Here is a 22,261-nt window from a genome sequence, read left to right on the forward strand (position 1 = left end):
CTCTTGTCCTGTAACTACAGGCCCTGGTACAAAACTTTTTCTACATCTTTCTTATAAGCCACGTTTTAAATAATGAAGATCACAATAAGGTACCCCTGGATGCTTCTCTTGTCCAGGCTGAACAACCCAAACTCTCCCAGCTTTTCTTACCATATGAGCTTGGGTTTCCTTGGTTTGATGGTGTTTGGATTTTGTTTGGTGGCTGTTGATCCCTTTCCCTGTTAATATTAAAGCAGAATGGCTCCAGTGTCCCTTTAGGGCTGGATAAAATATGCTCCTGGCTTTATCATTTTTAAGAAATGCTTTTTTTATGACAACAATAATCTGTGCTGAAAACAAGGTTTTTGCCATCCTTGTGAAAATTAGCCCAAGTTTCTCTTGACTATTGGCTTTTGAAGCATTTGCAAGTTTTTAAACAGACTGCAATCACTACAATCTTTCTCAAGTGAGAGGGAGAAAGTTCTTTCAGTGCAGAGCTGTGCTGAGAAAAGGCCAAAAAGGAATTTGAAAAAGGACTATGACAAGCAAAGAACGAGTTCAGAACTAAAAAGAGAAGCAGGACACAGCACCTGCATCTGTGGGGACAGTGATGAAAAATCAGGTGAGCAACCAAGAGACTGGCTCTAAAACTAAACTGAAGATACCTGGTGAGGCTCTGGGATTAGTTAGCAAGAGCCTGAAATGATGAGACAGAAGTACAAGATACAGACAGAATGAGGTTTCTGGCAGCTGGTATGGACAAAGGGGAGCAGTCAGAGATTGAGACAGGAAGGGTCAGGCTGTGCAAGTGACTGAGGCTGGAATTTGGATGTGACCACGGAATGCAAATCAGTGCATTTACTGCATAGAGAAAAACAAGTAAAGGCTACGCTGGCAAACTGATTTTGCAACATTAAAAGCAGCCACAAACAAACCACGAACTAAAAAACTCAGCGTTCGGTTCAGTGGATAATATAAACAAAAGCTATGCTTGATATATACATTAAAGAGTAGAAAATAGATAATTAAAAGTATTACATACTAGTGATTGCTGTACCTATGTAATACATTTCAGTCAATGTGTCTACTATCTGTTTGAGATTTCGCACACATCCAACTGCTAGTGCAACGAGGAGCTCAAAGCCAGCATTAATAGTGGCTGGTGAACTACAGACTGGTATGGCCTGCTCAGCAGGCAATTCTCCATTCCTCATGTATTGTAGATAAACATTGGATGCTGGGAAGATGAAATCATCTATCAACTCCTGAAAAAAAAAGACAATAAATCACCTGTTACCATGGAAATTATTTTATAAGAGAGTAAGGGTTATTACATAAATAAATGTCTGAGAACCAGAGAGGTACTCGGAAACAAAAAAACAAGAGTAAAATTGAGACCAACACCATAAAGAGCTTTTAAATTTAGAACAGAAGAACTCCATTTTAAAGCAGTTCCCTGCAAACCCACCTCCCTACTGAAAGTTAAAAATAAATCTGTACTGTTCTTGATTGATAAAAAATTTCTTTTGCAAAACCAGTATTATCTACAAAGTGCCTTTTCAATTAATGCTGAAAAACCAACACTCCTGCTCTATAATATCAGAGGTACAAAGAAAACATGTCTGATTAAAGAGATGCTCAGATGCGATGCATTTGTTCAAACCTGCCCTAAGCATTAATAGCACTAATTAAGAATGTATTGGCTGGAAACAATGGGAAGCCGTTACAGGGGTAATGAAGAAAAGCAGTCCTGTACAGGATTATCCTGTATCTAGCTCACTGTCTTTATGTGATGTTTGTCAAGTACTGGAATACAGTAAAAATGAGAATGTTAAAGACACTTTATGAATGAAACATGCAATTTTAAAATTTATTTTAAAATTTATTTTTAAAGAAAACGTTAAACTCAAATCAAAAGTATTTTATGGATAGAGCCCACAAAGATGTGATGCCTTTTTTACTTATTTATAGGTAAAAACAAACAACAAGAAGAATCCCAAAAATCCATCCCCTCTTTCTCAAAAAAAACCCCTAAAACCTCACAAAGACAAAAAAAAAATACCCTCCAGAGGTCAAAAAACTTTAACTTACTTTAATGAGATTAGCACCTCCTTTTTCACAACCAATATGGTATTTCTTCTCAGGTGTCTGGAATGCTAACAACTCTTTTGTTACTCCAAGGTGACCCTCTAAGATCGTTTCTTCAACACCTGTTTCCCCTGTTCTCTTTACTTCATCCTGTCATTTAAGAGAAAGTTAGGATACTCCAAATAGCAAAGAAGCTCAGAACTGAAGTTTACAACAAAGCAAAAAAACCCCTAATTATCAGGAATGAACTGATCCTGAAACTTACCCTGATTCTCTTAAGCCAGTCAATTTCATTATTAAGAAGAACTTCAGCATTGGGTACGTTAATATTACTGTTGTAAGCATAGTTAAGAAGATGCCTTAAGAGGGTGAAGTAGTCTCCAGAATGCTTAGCTCTCTCTCTTGCAGTGCTCTGTATAAATCAAAAGCAAAAGAGAATTTATACACGCTTCTACTAAGAGTGCAACACCAACATATTTTCCCTAAATCTTGCAGTAAACATAAAACGAGTGTAAGGTAATTTTTAACCTTTTAGAAATTTAAAACTGTATTTATCTGCTAATGAATGACTTCTCAACTATTTTAGTTGCAATTTCTATATCTGAATGGGAAAAAAAAAACCCAAATCATAACTTTTGTTCAAATGTTCAAGAGAGCCATGAGCACAGGGAGCTGAAAAGCCTGGCAGGATCAGTAGAAGATACTAACTGTAGGTATCTCTCTAACCTGCTGATGATTTTTACTTAAAGATTAGTGATCACCAAAGATCAAACGCAGACATTAAAGCTGATTGTTCATGTTCTTATCAGAAAAAGCAAAAGAGTCCCTTTTCCTCTGATCTAGCTCAAATGGAAATCATCTGTGCTGCTTGCCTGTAGGTCAGAAGCAATCTATATTTTAGTGACTGTTATTAATAGCAATTTTTCTTTTCTTGAAGGTGTTTTGTCCTATTACTTTTTACAGATACTTCCATACTGAAGACCTTATCTCTGAAAACTTACCCCTAGAACAGTAAACAGCAGGGTAATGAAGAAAAGGAGAGGTCTCTGTCCCATACAACACCTGGTAGCCATTAAAAAGAATTGCTCCTGTGCCATCTGACGAACGGTTCTGGAAATAATTTAATAGAAACATTAAATTCAATCTCCCTATCCAAACAAAACATTAATTAAATTTGTGTTTATCTGCTTAATGCCATTTTCTAAAACTGAACATAATGTATGAAACAGGAATAGTTTAATTATTCACTACCCATCATATTATTTCTTCTTGTAGTGAAATTTCAGATGCATGAATTATATTACAAAACCTGTTCCACAGATCAAATATTTAAAGTTGAAAGAAAAAGAAACTCAGAAACACCTAACCACCTCTACAACTGACAGCAAATATTGCACAACACAACAATTTGCAATCCTAAATATTTTTTTATTTTCCTAATCAAGCACCAGTTGTACCTGGTAAGACAAACCAGAACTACTACCAGTAAAACTACTTCTATGTGTCATTGCAGCAGTTTGCTGAGTATCTTTGAAGCGATCAAAATGTATCATTAGTAAGATGTGAGAGATGCTGATCCTCCTGAAAATTCAAGTGGCTATAATTAAAGGGAATTTTCCACCTCAGAAACTAATTTAATCACTAGAGCAATGCAGGATTGGACAAGCTTCAATTAAAAAAATATTTAAGGCAAATCCTATCCTTTCAAGTTGTAGGATTAATTGTCTGAGCAGTATGCCTTATAAAAACTGTTAGGAACAACTCTTTTTGTGTGGGAAGAAACTACAAATGAATGCTGAATGAATGATTTTATGGAAGTATCTCAACATATGAAAAACTGAGTTTTGCAGTGTCTGTTTGGTGTGGCTGTCTTTGTTTCGTACCCATGGAGTCAGGGTGGAAAGCACACCAAAAAACCCTATTCCCTTCAGAGCTTTTTCATGTATAGTTAACTGCGATTTCAAAGCCACAGAAAGATGACCTTGAGGTCAGAGCAAAGATGCACCTGGCTGAGCACCCATCTGTGCTACCATGCACAAAGCAAACTGCACAAGAAGAAGGAATCATGCAGTGATACTTCTCCAGAATGTTCTTCTTCTAACAATCTGTGGTTCAAGAAGACCACCAGGAGCAGTATTTCATAGCCCTCAATGGACAAGTTCACGAAAGAACCCCTCAAACCATTTCCAAACTGAAGGTTTGCACTGCTTATATGTTATGCTCAAGAAGGTTTTATACAAAGAAACACAGCTCTCCATTTGTTCTCCCTTTGCTAGTTCTGATTTTAAGGGTCTCTGTAGTATTCTCCTCCCACCATTCATCTCTCCTCCAGTATGAAGTGCCCCCAGCTATTCAGCTGTTCCTCAGATGGAAGTCATCACAGAGCTTTGATCTCCTTGTCACCCTTCCCTGATCTTTGCAAGTTCTCCTACTCTGCTCTGAGTTGCAGCAGACTGTGGGGTGGGGCTCGTCTGTTTTGTTCTTTACAATAATTGACATTTTAAGAGGTCTGATTGCTGAGCCAACATTTTCATAGAACATCTCACAGAAAGTCATTTTAAGCTACAATCCTTTAACTGCTTGGGACAAATCACATAGACACTCCTCAGGGCTGTGCACTTGAAGGCAGAATGAAATAGATAAGGGTGGTATTTTCCTATAATGAGAAATGTGACCAATGTGACATGTCTCAAAGAGTTATGTTTCTGAGGAGTACGCAGTGTTTGAATACAAGTATTACATTTCTGTGAAGCTGTAATGATCTAAGAGCTCTTAAGGAATCATGAGAGGGATGCAGCTGCCTGAGCACAGGCATCTCATGCTGTTTTGGACACATGATGACAGCACAGAGCTGGCACACAGGAGCTGCACAATGAACTCACACTCAACAGAAGAAACAGCTAGAGGTCAAGCACCTCCCTTAAGGCTGGCAACCTGAATCCTGCCCCATTGAGAGCTCCAGGATACGGGTTTCTGTTCAGTTAATAGACAACAGTCTCTTCAGTAGGTGTAAGTGCCATTGCTTTACACCAGCACAAAGAATTTTAATGTATTTAGGCCACATATCTGTGGCCACCAAACACTTTGCAGGAATCAGCAGAGTATTTCTGGGTTCCAGGATTATTTAGGACTGTTTGGCTATCTCCTATTAACTAAGCCAGTCTTCCTTTCAGAGCAGACCCTATAAAATCAATTACCTTGTAGGAGAAAAACGACTCCAGCATTTAGTATTAAACACTTTGCATTCTGTTTATCAGTTTAGAGGTAGAATGGTTATGCTCTGAGGAAACTGAAGTCCCAGTCAAACTCTAAAAAGCAAACAATCTATCTGATCTTTCCTATAAAGATCTTATTTGTGAGATCCAAACTTGGCCATCTTCTTAGTCTTTTATGGCGTACAAAAATATTTTCTCACATGCACATTTTTGCTGACATTGTCCTCTGTTTGAGCATAGGAGATTAGAGAACAATAGTTGTTGAAGGATATATTCAGAGTTCTGACTGGTATTTGTTAAACTTTCTCTGCACTGCAAATACTGATTTGTTTCCACATTAATTCAGAAGAACTTTTTAGCAGCTTAGTTCAACTTCACCATTCTCAAAGCCGTCTTCTGTTTTCACTCATGTTTATGCTATTCTATCATGTAACAATGAACAGTTGCACCATTTGAAGTGAGATTATAATATCTATCACAAGTTTTACAGGCCTATGAGAGAAAACAGCTCAGTGGTAGCTTCTTATACTGACTGTATGAACTATTTTTCCATACAGTGAGTGATAAAAGGAAGCTTCAGTGAAACTGGAAGTTCAACACCCTGTACCACAGGTTGCAAACTAATAAAGCGTATGGTATTTCTGGCAACCCTCCACAGTTTCACCAATGTGTGCAAAGAGTTCACAGTGAAGAGATGCTCTGATGATACTATTGAGCCTTTTGTTAAGGCAAATATTCCTAAACATAAGACTTTTCAACCTGTTTATCCAGAAAAGTCAAAACCCCCAAAACACAAATCCTGCTTGAGTTCTGACCCCATTCATCTGAGAGCACCACAATCTGACTCCCTTTAAAACATACTGAAAGGCTCAAGACACTACTAATTTCAGATCTCTTTCATTTCTCAATGAAAAGTTAAATTATTCATGGAACAACAGTACCTTAAAAAATCAAAGTTAACTCTTTAGTAAGAACTGGCAACCAAGTTTAATAACATATAACAACTTTCCACCTGGATGGTTTTTGGAAACACCCACCCCAATACTTTACATCACAATTTCAGACGGGCTGAATCCACTGCTCTGCATTTAGGCTTTATTTCATTTTTGTTTCATTTTGAATTGTAAAATAATAAATGTGACCAAACTTACTTGCTGTGACAGTGCAATAGTAAATCAATAATAAATGTCTGCCATGCCTTCTCTTTACTGAGTGCATCCAGTGCCGTTGGAATCAAAGCAAAGCAGAGGGTCATCACCTCCAGTGCTTCACAGCAAACTTGTTCATCTTCCATGTCTGGCTCATTTCCTGCATTTGTCTGTGAAAACAAACAAGAGTGCACAAAGTGGGTACATAAAACAATCCCAAGAAACCCAACTGGCTCCAAGGTATATCACTAAACGCAAACACGAACCACAGCTTTGTACACTAAGTGATTATCAGCGTCAGGGATTTTATGCACTCAGATCCAAGCCAAAGCACTGTGTGGAATGACTTGAGAATTGTGCTTCTCACAGGAGGATTCCAATCATGAACTTACAGAGACAGAAGTTCAATAGGAAGCATGTGGGCAACAGTTACATCAGTTAGTACTGTCAGAGTTACATTAGTTAGTACTGTCAGTTTTTTCCCTGTTTACATCTGGGGTTTTGTTTTTCTTTACCTCTCAAAACATGGAATTTAAAGCTTGGAAAACTCTTACTACTTAAACAGAGAACAGCTATAGTGCTGTGTAATTAATTCATCAATTCAGTTTTACAAGGCTTTGACACCCATAACTTATTAGACCAAAGGATTTCTAATACTTCTAGAATTTATTAATCACTTTGCTATTTTCCAGAAACATGAAAGTGCTGTTCAAGTTTTAAACAAAGCTGCTGTGGTGATTTTTGACATAGAAAATAATATTACTGCTATTTGGTGCATAATTACTTCTTAAACTAAACACTTGAATTAATTGAATTGATTTTGGTACATTTTTTCAAACAAAATATTTTGAGAATAATGACAAACCCTCTCCTGCATCTAGAAGTAATTACATTCAAGAAGTTCCAAAGAAACCAAATGTGAGCAGGTCTCAATTTATTGTTTATAAATCATGAGTGCAGGTTAGTCTCATTAAATAGAGTCATTAAATATTTGTTTTATATGTGGAAAGGTATTAAGAATAACTAGGCAGAAAGAAGGGATTACAGTGCAGAAGAGAGAAATAATTGTGAACAGGCCAAAATATGCCTCACTCTGGCAACAAACACTATTTTGTCTATGCAAATAAAAAAAAACAAATAACAAATAAAAAATCAGAGGCAGACGCTGTACTGCAGCAGGAGGATGTGGCAATTCTGACACAATTCGAGATCAGAAACTAAATACAGAATGCCTTCAGCAAGTCCAGAACTGCACCTGCTCTGCACTGAAGCCCTGGTTAGAAAGGAAAGTTATTGCTCTACTGCTACAGGGACCCAGAAGAAAGGCAAAGTGCATTTTATACTCTCTAAAGTACTTCTCTGCACTCAGGCACCCAGAGCTGGGGGTCTGTACATCATTATATTCAGTCTTTATAAAGCCATCATAAAAATTGCTTCCTATAATTTATAACCAGATATGGTTCTCTTAAACTGTGTCTTTTCTTCCATGATATTCCTCTATTTCTAGGATACTTTCCTCTCTTTTAATGGTATATTAACAAAGGGTACTTTATTTCCCATTCTTATCACTTCTGCAATTCCTTCCTCTTTTGAATTTCCAATTTTTCCCTTTCAATTTTTATTTCCCTTTTGCATAGCAGAAACTAAATGCAGCTGCCATTTATTACAGATGTCCATATAAGTGTCATTAAGAATAAAAAGAAAAAAAACCAAAAATGAAAATCCCACAAAATCATCTGAAGGGTGATCACTAACTCACAGATTAAATTTCACCTTTTTTAAAACTTCCATTACCTCAAAGTATTTTTACAGAACTTAACTGTACAATTTTTACCCAGAAGAATGTTAAAAAAGCTCATTTATGTCTGTTTTCTTTTAGGTATACTTTCCCTAGTGCACTGCTGTTCTTAAAGCATCCTATGTATAGATATGAGGTTATATTTGTGTGCCTGGACTGTCACATGACCTAAACCATGTTTTATATGCAACTATCACCTAAAAAAGCCCCCAAACCCCAATTTATTTCATGAAGAAGTCATGCTCACGGCAATAGAAGCAGATGCTATTATAACCCTATGAAGGGAAATGGCGAGGTGTTGCATTTTGCTGAAGTAAATATCCTTCTTTCTTTAAATTTGATCTTTAAATGATCAAATGATCGTTTCAACACAACAGCAAATACACCAAGAATTAAGCCTCCCTACATATTCCTTTTCCTTTTACTCTCAGGCAAGTGTTGATTAGTACTAAACCTGATTTTACAGGACAAAAAAAAGGAAGATGTTTTCTTTACATCACTGTCCAAATCCAGACTGTTATTTCCTGTAACTGTAAGCAACATTACCTTAAACACAACATGTGTGATAATCTACTGATATAGAACTCCCAACTCCAAGCAATTTGTGTAAACCACATGTGAAACCATGAATAAAAGAAGAAAAGTCTTACAGAATTAGCAATTAAATATTTTTTCCCATTGCTTCTCACATCACTTTGCTCTTTCTCATTCTAGACTGCACATATGCTTTGAATTACTTCTGTAGAACATACCTTTTAAGTTTGAAGACTAGACAAATTAGCATTGCAGGAAATGCTTGTCCCTTATTTAGAAACAGAATCTAACTGGTCTGAAAACATATCACAGCAGTTACAGGGCTGGTGCATTTTTGAACTGACACCAGATTCAAGTTACAATTCAACAGTTACTGAGAAAAGGAATTTGGAATAGAAAATTAAGCTGCATTATGACAATGCATTACATGTACTAGATTCTGAAATACATGACTGTATCCACCTAAAAGCTCATCACAATCTAATCCTGACCAGGTCAACATTCCCTTTTGTACAGAAACAGTTATACAGAAAAGGAGTTGTTCAGGAATTCTTACCTTCTCATAGATTTTACTAATTTCCTCATTTGAGCTGAAAACCAGCTGAACTGACCCACAACCTGATGCCCAAACAATTTTTTGTACTGCCCTGATAACACAGATGTCAGGGATGTATTTTGAAGCCTGAAAAAAAAAAGAGAAAGTAACTAAAGCAGCATTATATTACAGCTGCAAATAACATTACAATGGATTCTAAATTCCCACAAATGTATTTCACAGAAAATTCAAGATTTAAAATGTTAAAACAAAGATTTTTTTTTTTCTTCAATAGAAAACAGATGATATATCTTGACGAGTATTTATACTTCATTTATGTAAAATTTCATTTTATAAAGTACAATGTAGGCAACTGATTCTAAGGCGTAGCACAAACTACCAATTTCAATACTAAAACTTTCTTTATTTAGGAGAAAAACCCCAAGAAACCACCAAGCATTCATCTGGAAGGCAGCCAGTGTCTAAAGCAATGTAAAAAGTTGACCTTATTTTAGGGTTTCTGCCCAGGCTGTGCTAGCTGATAGCCAGCTTGAAGACACTGATGTTATCAAGTATGTGATATAAAGGGTTTGCTTCATGTCCAAGACACAGAGGGCTGAACATGAACAAGAGCACAACTCATGTATTTAATGAATGCAAAGTCACTCTTTAGTACTTTGTGCATGGTCTGGGTTAACATCCAGTAGTTTCTACTGATATACACACATTACAAAACATATTACAACTGCTATTATTTATGGTTCACATCAATTTTTAAAAAACACTACCAAACTTATCTGAAATTTATATTCGAAACAGAATTGTCAAAAAAAATAGGTAACCTCTAAAAGCAGATGGCAGACAGTTCTCAAGGATTTCAAGTTTAATTTCTCTAATGCTCAGACAATAAAAAAGGGGACTCTCAGAAGCTGAGCTAGTTAGGTATCTGCATCAGTAAACCTGAACAATCTTCATTCTTGTACTGATATGGACATTAACAGTATTTACAAGAAAAATAAAAGGCATTTTATCTTTGTCACAAGCAAAGCAACCTTACAGCAACAGCGCCACAAGAAAAATAGAAGGGTTTTTTTTATCTCATTGTAGTTTCACAATCTTTAAGTATCAACATTTTTTAAAAAGGTGAGTGATTCCTCTCTGTTCTAAGGTCTTCTCTCTGGCCTATTGAAATTATGTCAGATCAATTTTTTTAAAAATTGTGAGATCCACTGAAAAGAGTCTTTGACCCTCAAAACATGAAAAAGAAAAAAACCTTTCAAAGGCAACTACAAGACGTATGAAATTTAGTTCTACAGCAGTATGCATCATTTCAGAAAATTACAGACAAATCTTCCACAGCAATACTGTCAAACACATTCCGATTTTGTTTGCTTTGATGTGCTTGGTGAACGAAAAATAGTTTATTTATTTATTAGCAGGCCTCTAAGAAAGACAGAGGCAGAATTAAAAAACCTTTCTTCACATCTCACCTCAAAAGATAGTTCTTCTACAGAAGAAATTTGATTAAATCAGAGTTCAATTGGCTGATTTTACACCTATGGATGCAAAACCACCACTGATGGAAGGCAGGAGGCTCAGTCTTGCAGTGCAGCACATTGTGTTTTCTTTAGACACTGCCCTTTGTTCTCAAGGGATAGTGCACTTTGTCGACACCAAGATGAGAATACAATATTATCTTCTATCTAGATATCTCAGAAGTGCTTTGGAGATGGCTTTGCAGATATGCTATACAGTCCAGAAACACCATACCTATGGTTTCCTCCCTGGAAACCGAGGGATCCAGATGCATGTGGAAGGGGAAGTTAAAGCGGCTGTGATTTTAGCTCCTGCTGAATTCAGCTGAATTCACTAATGTGTTCACTAACATGATTCCAGATCCAAATGGGCTTTAGCCACACCATACACATAAGACCACTATGCTTGCAAAGCACATTGTTTAGCCTGAGGTTTTCATTTCTGTCATTAATGCATCTTCAATATAAAAAGATACACTGGTAATGATTTGAGATTTTTCTCTTTCATATGACTATAACCTAAAACATTTTAAAAGGAAAATCTGTGTCTTACAAAGCAACAAATTCAAGGATTAAGAAAATAGAAAAGATGCTATAAGGAAAAAGGTGATACAGAAAGGAATTCACCAACCTCATCAGATATTTGCTGTGCAAGACGTATTGCTACATTTCTCAGCATGCATTCTGAAGTTGGATTAGGAATGTTTTGTAGGGCATTTTGTAGCACCACTGCCTGGTCATGCGTAGCCTGGTTTATCTGGAAGAAAGTATTTCTCATACTTACTTTTACATGGGAAAAAAAAGCAAAAAGATATGAAGATCTAAAGTTACTTGGAAAGGTTTGGTTGAAGTAGGTAAGATCTTGGAAGGAAAATTACTTAGTGCAAAGGCCAACATAAATAAACCTTATTTTCAAACAGATACCATCACATCTGAAGACACTATGCTGCAGTGTAAGATCACAGAGTACAGGCAGTTATAAGGAAAGACACTTGCTCAAAACTTATTAACTTTGGGGAATTGTTTATTGATCAGATTACTTCAAGTTAACAGAACTTTTTTCTGTTACAATGCCTCCTTCCCTTTCAGTAGATGTGGGAAAGAAAGGGTTTGGTAAAACAATGGGTCTCCCTCTGGATTAGGTAAGATTGTCCAGAATACAGCTGCAGTTTTTATTATACTGAAGTACATTTTGAACATTAGAGTTAAGTTACTCTTGAAGAATCCTGTTCTAAATTGTCCCTCCTGTTTTTTAAAGTATTTTCAGAATAGAAACAGCAAGACAAGTTTTTATCTTTTTTTTTGTACTGCTTTAAGCACAGATCCTTCTCTTCTTAATCAGCCAGAGCTTCATAGTTTTGACAAAACCTGAAATGGTTGTTTCCTTCTCACAGACAAACAAAAGATGGTGTGCTGTAGTTACAACTTAAAATGGAAGAGTTTTTTTCATTTTCCTACACCAGTTTATTCAAAAAGCCCATCTCAAATGCTGCTCAGAAGACACACTGTGAGGCTGCTGTGGGTCACATCCATTGCTTTGTCAGCTTCACGAAGACATCTGATTCAGGGAGCAAAGTCACAGAGCCTCCAGTGAAGACTAACAGTCAATCAGCTATTGGATGCTATTGGAATATACATGGGGAATATACATATTCTGTGTACCAGAACACTGTATTTAACATTATTAATTCAGCCTTCTATGAAAACAAGAAAGTAACAATTTACAGGTACTAGTGACAGCAACAGACCAATAGCTGAAAAACTACAGACACATAACCTTGGTTGCCTCCTTCTCTTAAATATTGATGGAGAGCCAAGACAGAAAGTTATATTTTGGTGTTTATGCTTTAGGTAAGAGAAATGAAAGGTTTTAACCAATCTCACCTGCACCCCAGGTGAATAAAAAATACCAAAGTCCTTCAAAGAGGATGATGGTGACAGCAAGAACAACAATGTTTTTTTCCAACAAGTCAGTTATTATTAAATCAGATGTTTGCAACTCTAGTGAAAGACAGCAGTTGTGGATAAATGTTATTACCTCCTAAGAAGTCAGCCTAAGTCTGTTTCAAACAATACTTCAAGACTCAAGTGATGCAATGTGTGCTCCAAACTGCCCTTTAAATAACTGCTATAAGAAACAGGGCAGTCAAATTCACTCATTTTAAACAGACGAAAGACAGGGTGGCAATCATGTCTGCATTAATATATTCCTATTATACTCTCACATCAGACATAAAAAGGGATCTTCACTTCCTTGTAATCATTAAGAGATCTGATTTACTTGATAAAGAATTAATTATGTATCTTCCAAGAGATGCAGCTAACCAGAACAGAGATTTAGGGGAATGTACTTCTCTGGTTCAGAGGTGGAACTTAGCGAATACTGTGGAACAGAGTGCTCTGAAGTCAGGTTCTCTGTGTATTCTTGAGTACAGGTTGATAGATCAAGCAACTATTTGGGATGGAACCTCACAAATGGGGAATTCCCATTTAACACAGAAAATGCAAGCTGGAAGGACCTCAAAAGGATCATGCAAGTCCCACTCCCGGCACTACATAGAGCCATCCCCAGGCGTCACACCATGTGCCTGAGAGTATTGTCCAAACACTCCTTGAGCTCTCTCAGGCTGGTGCTGTGACCACTGCCCTGGGGAGCCTGTTCAGTGCCCAACCACCCTCTGGGGAAAGAACCTTTTTCTGATATCCAACCTAAAACTCTCCTGACACAACTTCAGGCTGTTCCCTCAGGTCCTGTCACTGTCACCACAGAGCAGAGATCAGTGCCTGCCCCTCCTCCTCCCCACACGATGAAGCTGTAACTGCAGTGAGGTCTCACCTCAGTCTCCTCCAGGCTGAACAGACCAAGTGACATCAGCTGCTCCTCAGACAGCTTCCCCTCAAAGGCCACCCCTGTGGCCCTCCTTTGGATGCTCCCTAAGAGCCTCATATCCTTCTTACATTGTGGTGCCCCAAGCTGTCCCCAGCACTCGAGGTGAGGCTGCGCCAGTCCAGAGTGGGACAATCCCCTCCCTGCCCCAGCTGGTGATGCTGGGCCTCATGTCCCTCAGGATAGGGATGATCCCCTGGCTGCCAGGGCACTGCTGACTCATATTCAACTGGCCATCAAGCAGGACACCCTGGTTCCTTTTTTGTGTCACTGTTTTCCAGCATCTCATTCCTCAGTGCGTCCATACATCCAAGAGTTGCCCCATCCCAGGTGCAGAATCTGGCACTAGGCCTTGTTGAACTCCATACTCTTGATGATTTCCCAGACCTCTGATTTGTTAAGGTCTCTCTGCAGGGCCTCCCTGCCCTGCAGGGAACCAACAGCTCCTCACAGTTTTTGTGCTATCTGCAAACTTGCTCATTATCCCTTCCAGTCCTGCGTCCAAGTCATTTATGAAGATGTTGAAGAGGATGGAGCCCTGCAGAGCCCACCTGTGACAGGTCACCAGTCTGATTTCACCATTCTCTACAACCCTTTGTGCCCAACCTGTGAGCCAGCTGCTCACACATCACATGGTGTGTTTATCCGGCTGTGGGCTGGACATTTTGTCCAGAAAGGTGAACAGGGTTAAAAATGATAAGTTACCTGTACTGACAACCATGCAAACCACTGAAAATCATATACAGAGCAAGTGCATCTCACACCTAACTTTTTACAATCACCCAGAAAAAGGATTTGTTTAGTATATTGATCTTTTTTTCAGAATTGTAAAACATTATCTAAAAGTACCGTGAATTCTTGATATGCAACACACTCAAAGAATCGACCACCAATGAAAAGTAAAGAGACATTGCTGCACGCATTATAAAACACAGAGCACATTGCTATTTCCAGCAAGAAAGATATATATTACCGGTGAAATTGTACTTGTGCCTTCCACAACTGGCTGACAAGCTTCTGCCACAGCTCGAACATGGCCGTATCCAATTGCTGTTAGCAATAATTTGGCTATTTTTAGAGCATTAAGGTAGGCACCCCTTCGAGTTTCCATATCCGCATTTGGCAGGAAGTTATTTCTGGTCAGCATGCTCAGCACAAGAGGCAAACCACCACTTTTCAGGAAGTTGTATTGGAAGTCACTGGCATCTTCTCCCAGAGGTGCACTGGCAGGCATTAACAAGGCATAAACTACCTGTAGAAGAAAATACAGAGTTATCTAATGGAAATGCACCAGCTTGGATATAGATGACTGAACATAAGATTTTGCAGCAATACTACGTAAGTATTGCTTTGACAGCACTGGCCATACACATGTTATGCCAGTAAATTTTTAAGTATTTCAATTATTAATTTCAAGCCAGAATTTGATCTTTAGGCTTCGGTAATGTTATAGAGAGGATTGCCACAGAAAGCAATGACAATTTTTAAAGAACAGGCAAAGCATCACAAACCTCTGTTAGGTACAGCACTTGTGAGGCAGAAGGACCAAAGAATAGAGAATCAAGGGATGGACTAAGGCTGCTTTCTCCAAGCTTTGCATGATCTAAACAAATTGCTCTTAGTTTCTCGACCGTAGTGTTATCTGCAATAAAAACACAATTTGTAAGTATTTTTCAGCAAAAGTACTCCACACCAACACGCCAGTACTATTTACAATTATAAATCTGAAAAATTTTAAGTGTAACCAGAACAACTGCAAAAGCTTACAGACAAAATCAGACTACAGAGTGTTCTCCAATGATTATTACAGTCAAAAGTGGTCCTATTAAAGCAGTGCTACAGAACCACTTTAAAATACAATGATCCCCATTTTCACTGCACTATGGCACTGAATCCCAGTACCAACTGCAAACTATGCAACTTTATATAGCAGACAAGAAATAACTACATGAGAAATCTTTTACAGTCCTAATTAGGATAAAAGTAATGAATTACAGTATCAATAAATTACCTGAAAGTAGAAAATACTCCTTATCTTCACTTTTATATATCAGGTAAGAAATTAGTATACAGCATATTACAAGATAAAAAAGAAGCATAAAGTTAAGTTTTACCTGGTGGCATGAGCTTCATAAGAACACGAGCTCCATCTCTAAGAGGTGGCATATTTAGACTACTGCCCAAGTCTGCAACTTGCCAAAGAAAAGAGATGTATCGAGGATGCAGTGACATGATCTTAAAATAAGCAAATTAAAAAAAACAAAAAAAACCCATAAAAATTGTTAGCCAAAGACAAAGTGTAAGAAAAAACATATTTGAACTGTTAATTTCAGAAAATGCTTACCACTCCAGGCAAACAGCTTTCAACTTCTGGATTTGGACCATCACTGTAGTGATTGCCGTGGTTGCCCGGAGAACCAGTTGAAGAATCAGAAGAACTATCTGGACTTGAGGGCATATTAGAATTTATCTGTGTAAGCTTGGCTGTAATTAGCTGAAAAACACAATCATAGTTTTAATACTCTCCAAAAATTAAGATTCTTTACCAAATAAGCATCTCAATATAATGTTATTGTCATAATATAAGAAGGAAGTATGGAATTATTTCACAAAAATAAATGATGCAATGCATGATATTTTTCAAGCATTTACAAAAGAGAAGGAACATCTGAAACGACGTAACTACTCAGCCTGCAACACTTACCGTTTTATCTTTAAGATTCAGCTGCCCAATTAATTTTCTGTCATCTGCAGGATCTACCAGCTCACCCCCAATGAACAGCTCTACTTTTGTGTGTGCACTGTTGGCTTTAATGCGATTGAGGATGCAACGCCGGACTTGGCCAATCGTGTCATTTGTGTGAGACCAAATATCCAAATCTTCCACCTGCCGGCCTTGGTTTGGAAAACGAACTACAAGTGTGATATGTTTACCACGGAAAGCTCTGAAAATAAACAAACCAGCCAAAGTTATTTCTGCCCTCATGAAATAAATTCTTTTCCCTCCTGCAATTTTTGTAGCAGGTATTTCAACATCAAATCTTTACATGGTATTTTCTAGTGTAAGATTTTATGAAAGCCCCAGCAACTATGACAACAACATCAACACACAGAATCATTCAAGAAGCCACACTCAGTACAAATGCATTAGTCATATGGTCAAATTTACATTCAGGTTAGGAACAGTGACAGAAATTTTAGAAGTCTCTTAAAAAGTTTTAGATCTTTTCTCTGTTTTGTAACTTCCTGACCAAAATGAGCAAACAAAGCTTAATCAGACTGGCAACAATGTTTTGCTCTTTTAGCAAAGCAACTCAAGCTTTAAATACACCAAGACCAGAAAAAGCCATCAGGTTGCTGAGTCTTAACGCCTTCTGTCAAAAGCTGTTACAAGTTTTATACTACAATTCCAGTTTTTAAAATCACAATCTTTTAAAAAAAGTTTAAAGTAGTCAAAAAAGGAAAAAAAGGTTTCACATTAGCAGTGATCACATTCCCTGGCAGGGAGCTCATTAGGAAAGATGTGCCCAGGTAAGCCCAACAAACTAATCTCATGTAACAAAAGCCAAAAACTCCGCATAAAGCTCCTTGCTAACAAGGCCTGTGAAAGATTTGTCTACTCAAATAAGCAGTATAAAAAAGATATAACCCATATAAAAAAGATATAACCACAATCAGAAGAAAATTTTTTCAGGACTAAATGAATCAATATATGCAGTAAAAAAGCTGTAGCAACACTACAAATTAGTAACACACCATGAAGAAACAGCAATCGCTTCATTTCTTTTGACAAAGAGCATTTAAATTAAGTGGACAAAAAAACTCCACTGTGTTTTAAAAAATGCTGCATCATAAATCCATAGAGGTACCAAGGATTTAAGCTGTTTTCATTCAAGGACAAGTATAAGAAAAGTGAAGGTATACAGAAAATAAATATACTTTAAAGTACTGTTCTCCCCCTTCTTGTGAGGAGCTTACAGAATATTTCACATAGAGATAATTAAAAATTTAATCTTGCAAAGTAAGATTGAGATGTCTGTAAATTCTGGAAGGTGAATGTATACATTCACAACATGTTTTTGTATAATAAGACTATGAGAAACAAAAAAATCTTTGCCAATGCTAATGTAAAGAACAGTACCGGTTTTAAGTAATTATCTGAAATAAAGAACTATATCCAAAACAATTGAGCCTCAAGGTACATTGTGCTAGTTGCAGAAAAAACCACCAAATTTATTCTTAGGCCTGCTGTCCTTTTCATATATATTTGTATTTTCCTGATCTTTAAATTTTTTTTTAAATACAGTTTCATGTATTAGCAAAGAAAAGGGAATTCTGAAACACCATGAAGCCCTTTCTTGAATAGAAACCATTTAGAATGTAAAAATCCCAAGGATAATAGTACTTTTAGTTTAACAGAAATAAAAATCATGATACTGCTTTTTCACACATACCTTGACATAGGCAGAATAGTTCTTTCTTCGTGGTAATCACTGTCACACTCATTTATATACTCTCTTAAAACAGTTAACACTCTCACCATCCTTATTGCTTCTTGTCTTGCACAGTTGATACTGTCTTTATCTCCATCCAACACACATAATGTATCATAGGAGGCTTTTAGACGATCGAAACAGGACTGAATGAAGTCTTCATGAATCACTACCTAATTACATTAAGAAATTGGTGTAATTACAAGACATATTAGAACCCACCTTTTCAGAAGGATGAGCAAATGGTAGAGAAAAAAAATCCCACAAACCGAAACAGGTAAGTTACTCAATATGGCTCTTTTTTACAGCAACTCCCATCAATAAATAGCTCTAATTTAGTGTGCACGTCATCAGGAACTGTAACTGTATTGTATGTAAATAGAAAAAGTGAAAGTCTGGACAGAGAGCACTGAACTGGACTTTCACTTTCTCCTTTTCTCAGACTATGTTAAAGAATTCTTGTGTGCATGTAAATCAAACACTTCTGGAAGTGTCAGAGCTAAGCATGTGCAGATGGACAGATCGATGAGTGCTTAGTAAGCCCAGACAGCAAAACAGAAGCCTCCAGCCATCTGCCACTGCAGGAAGATACAGCTTGAATGGCTGTGAATTTACCACCTAGAGCAGCTGTGCTGGACCTGGCAGACTGGCAGCTTTGAAGATTATGAAATTGTTTTCAAAGGCAAGCAGAATATCAGAGTTTTAAGAAAGATACCTGGCAAGTTATCAACTGCAGATTGTCCAAAGGACAATATTCCTCAACTGAATTTGTGCAGTCACATAATTACCGAACGGTTTGGGTTGGAAGAAACCTTAGAGATCATCAGTTCCAACCTCCCTGCCATAAGGAACACTTCCACTAGACCAGGTTGCTCAGAGTCCCATCCAACCTGACTGTGAACACCTCCAAAGGTGGGGCATCCACAGCTTCTTTGGCAACCTGTGCCAGTGACACAACACCCTCACAGGAATAATTGCTTTCTAATAGCCAACTGAGATCTACCCTCTTTCAGTTTAAAGCTTTCCCCTTGCCCTGTCACTACATGCCCTTGTCTAAAGTCCCTCCCTATCTTTCTTGCAGGGCCCTGTAAGTACTGGAAGACCTCTACAGTCTCTCGAAAGCCTTCTTTTCTCCATGTCTTCACAGCAGAGGTGCTCCAGCCCCTTGATTATTTTCATGGCCTCTTCCGGACTCATACCAGCAGGTCCACATCCTTCCCATGTTAAGGGCCCCAGAGCTGGATGCAGCACTGCAGGTGGGGTCTCACCAGAGCAGACAAGAGAGGCAGAACCCCCTTCCTGGACCTCCTGCCCATGATGCAGTTGATGGAGCCCAGACACAGGTGGCTTTCTGGGCTGCCACTGCATGTTTGCCTTCTTGTCAACCAACACCCCCAAGTCTTTCCCTACAGGGCTGCTCTCAATCTGTTCATCCCCCAGCCTGTATTTGTGCTTGGGATTGCCCCAAACCACCTGCAGGACCTTGCACTTGGCTTTGCTGAATTTCACATTGTTCTCAAGAGTCCACTTCTCAAGCCCGTCAAGGACCCTTGACAGGATGGATGACATCCCTTTCCCTGAGCTTAGATAAAACTACCTCTTCTCTGTCCACTAAATCACAGTTCCCAGCAAATATTAATGTAGGGAGACAGTATCTGATTTGCTAGACCTCAGCTTGACCATTTCATAGAATATCAGTGACCCTGTGTAAAGGGACATGCCAGCAAAAAGAGATTACATTAGCTTGTGACAACACCCCACAGACCCAGCCACTGAACCTACTCATATGAGTAAGTACCACAATATGCAGTGCAATGAAAGGCTTTCCTCCTATGACATTAACTGTTTTCTGAGTAGCAAGAGCAAATATAGCAGATGAACTTAGTATGAAAAATTAATGAGAGTTCAATCTGCAAATGTGAGAAAAAACTTCAGTTCTGCATCTGCCCAGAATTTGATGGTTAGACTCACCCTTCAAAACACAGAAACTATTCCCTGTTTTCAAATCTTTCAACAATAAAAATATCACCAAACTGATTTTTAAGACTATTTTTTTATTCTACTCCAGTCTTCCGGTTGCTTTTTCTTACCTGATTAACTTGTAACCTTGGACCAAGATTAGTATAGATCTCTTTAAGAAGGTCTATTGCTCTGTTTGCGATGTCATCATTTCCCTGAATCACAACCTAGCACAATTGAAAAAGAAAGCATTAGCATATCTTGAAACTTGCTGGTATAAAAATGAAAACCAAAACTACTACATAAGTATCTTAACACAACAGTGTCTAATTATCTTATGAGGTGAAAGGGACTAAAATGCTTAGTTACAAAATACAATCAACACAACTTAAGACGAGTATATGAGCAAAAATTAATAATTAACTAGTTTTGAGGTTCAGAGTTGGCAAAAAAGGCTGATTTCTATAAACAGAGTAAAAGTAGTGTTCATATGTTTATGTTCACACAATATTCCAAATTTTCTCTTGTTTCAGAGAATAGGAAATCAGCTTCCTCAGATGCTCCAACAATCTGCGTCACCAGACAGAATTTTCAAGTACTTAAATGGCTGTGAATGGTGGAACGGGGACAAGCAAATGAATTCTGCTTCTAACCTGATAATCTAAATTTTAATTACTAGATACCAGGTCTGACAGAAGGTATTACAGACAACCCCTGCAGGGAATTGAGCTGAAGCTTTTTGAGTTTTGTCATGCTGATCAGAGTAAAGCTGATTCCCAAAACTAAAACATGCTAATATTCTGTGGGGACTCTGTTTGCAAACACCATGTGAACTTACTTGTATAAAAATTGGGATCTACTTTGGTTTTAATTATTAATTTAATTATTCCAGAATTAGAATACCTAACCCTTCAACAAGCCACAACCAAAATTACTGAAGACTGCTGCTGTACACATTTTACAAACACAAAGCAATGAAAATCATGTCACAGTGCACCACTGTGGGCTCTAAGGTAGCTCTTGAGAGCTAGAAATACACTGAAAAAATCAGGTTACATTTCAGATACTGATGGTTTTCACCAACAGATTTGGCAAGCTTCAGGAATCTTCAACCTTCCTACTGAAGAGTCTATATATAGAGAATAGGTGGTTATATGGAATCTACAGATCCTAAAAACCACCATGTTTAGCCAAAAGGTTGTGGTTATAAGAGGAAGAATCAGACCAGTGATCACCTGGTCTGATCTAGAATCACTCCAGTTTACCACACTAGAAGGAATGCCATGGAATAGCTTGCATAGTGCATAAAACAAAGCTTTATTATAATGTGCATGTGAAAAAAAAGAGAAGTCTACATAATTCACCTGGAAGGATCTTTTCTTCTTCAACAGTATAGGCAAATTTTTAATTTCATGACATACATAAATATACTTATGTTTCAGATAACTTTCCATTAAACATCAGTCTGCAAAATGACCAACTTGCATACTTGCTGGGAAGACAGTGGAGCCAAGAGCCATGCATTTACTTGAAAAAAGTAGATTTTTGTAATTTCAGTACATTACTAATAACTTACACATAAAGTGACTGCAAAAGTCTTAGCACTTAACCTTTCAGATGCTTCCTTCAATTAACTCACCCTCCAAAGGTAGTCTAATCCTATTAATTCCAGATCATCCATCATATAGGCTCGTCTCTTTGCTACTAGCTTTCCTTCTCGACAGTTCACAGCTTTGAAGAAACGTTCAAAACATTTCATTCCATTTTCTGTTAATAGGGAAGGATCCAGCTGAAGCACATTATTTTCAAAGAAGTCCTTATTAATGTCAGGGTCTAAGTCTGGTTCATCCCCCATTAGTTTGGAATACCATTTAAAACAGGCTTCGCGATCACAAAGATAAACTGCATTTTCAGCTAAACACTTCCATATTTGCTTCGCCTGAGGGGCACAGAGCCACAGCTGACCATCCTTCAATAAAAATCTTGAGCAAAACAAAGAGACAATTAACAGCACTGTCTAAGAGACATCCAGAGTTACAATTCAGTAAAAAGTACAGGCACAAAGTTGGATATGCACATTATACACATAT

At 37.7% G+C, this 22,261-nt stretch overlaps 1 protein-coding gene across 5 annotated transcripts in view; it reads right to left on the minus strand.

Annotated features, from left to right (window-relative positions):
• USP9X (ubiquitin specific peptidase 9 X-linked) overlaps window positions 1-22,261 on the minus strand; it is a 97,148-nt gene that overhangs the window by 20,469 nt on the left and 54,418 nt on the right. For 2 of the 5 annotated variants that reach the window (XM_086879700.1, XM_086879701.1), the window contains 15 exons: window positions 21,811-22,153; window positions 20,303-20,398; window positions 18,174-18,385; window positions 16,424-16,664; window positions 16,064-16,213; window positions 15,834-15,954; window positions 15,231-15,361; window positions 14,693-14,971; window positions 11,464-11,589; window positions 9,319-9,444; window positions 6,434-6,600; window positions 3,069-3,177; window positions 2,333-2,479; window positions 2,071-2,217; window positions 1,022-1,244 (listed from right to left, as the gene is read on the minus strand). In XM_086879700.1, coding sequence (XP_086735826.1) covers window positions 1,022-1,244; window positions 2,071-2,217; window positions 2,333-2,479; window positions 3,069-3,177; window positions 6,434-6,600; window positions 9,319-9,444; window positions 11,464-11,589; window positions 14,693-14,971; window positions 15,231-15,361; window positions 15,834-15,954; window positions 16,064-16,213; window positions 16,424-16,664; window positions 18,174-18,385; window positions 20,303-20,398; window positions 21,811-22,153 — 2,618 coding nt within the window. The remainder of the gene's footprint in view (window positions 1-1,021; window positions 1,245-2,070; window positions 2,218-2,332; window positions 2,480-3,068; window positions 3,178-6,433; window positions 6,601-9,318; window positions 9,445-11,463; window positions 11,590-14,692; window positions 14,972-15,230; window positions 15,362-15,833; window positions 15,955-16,063; window positions 16,214-16,423; window positions 16,665-18,173; window positions 18,386-20,302; window positions 20,399-21,810; window positions 22,154-22,261) is intronic. The other 3 variants (XM_086879702.1, XM_086879704.1, XM_086879703.1) reach the window with 3 other exon arrangements.

This window comes from Cyanistes caeruleus, chromosome 3 (assembly GCF_971803275.1).
Source record: "Cyanistes caeruleus chromosome 3, bCyaCae1.hap1.1, whole genome shotgun sequence".
In the NCBI taxonomy this organism is placed as follows: Eukaryota; Metazoa; Chordata; class Aves; order Passeriformes; family Paridae; genus Cyanistes; species Cyanistes caeruleus.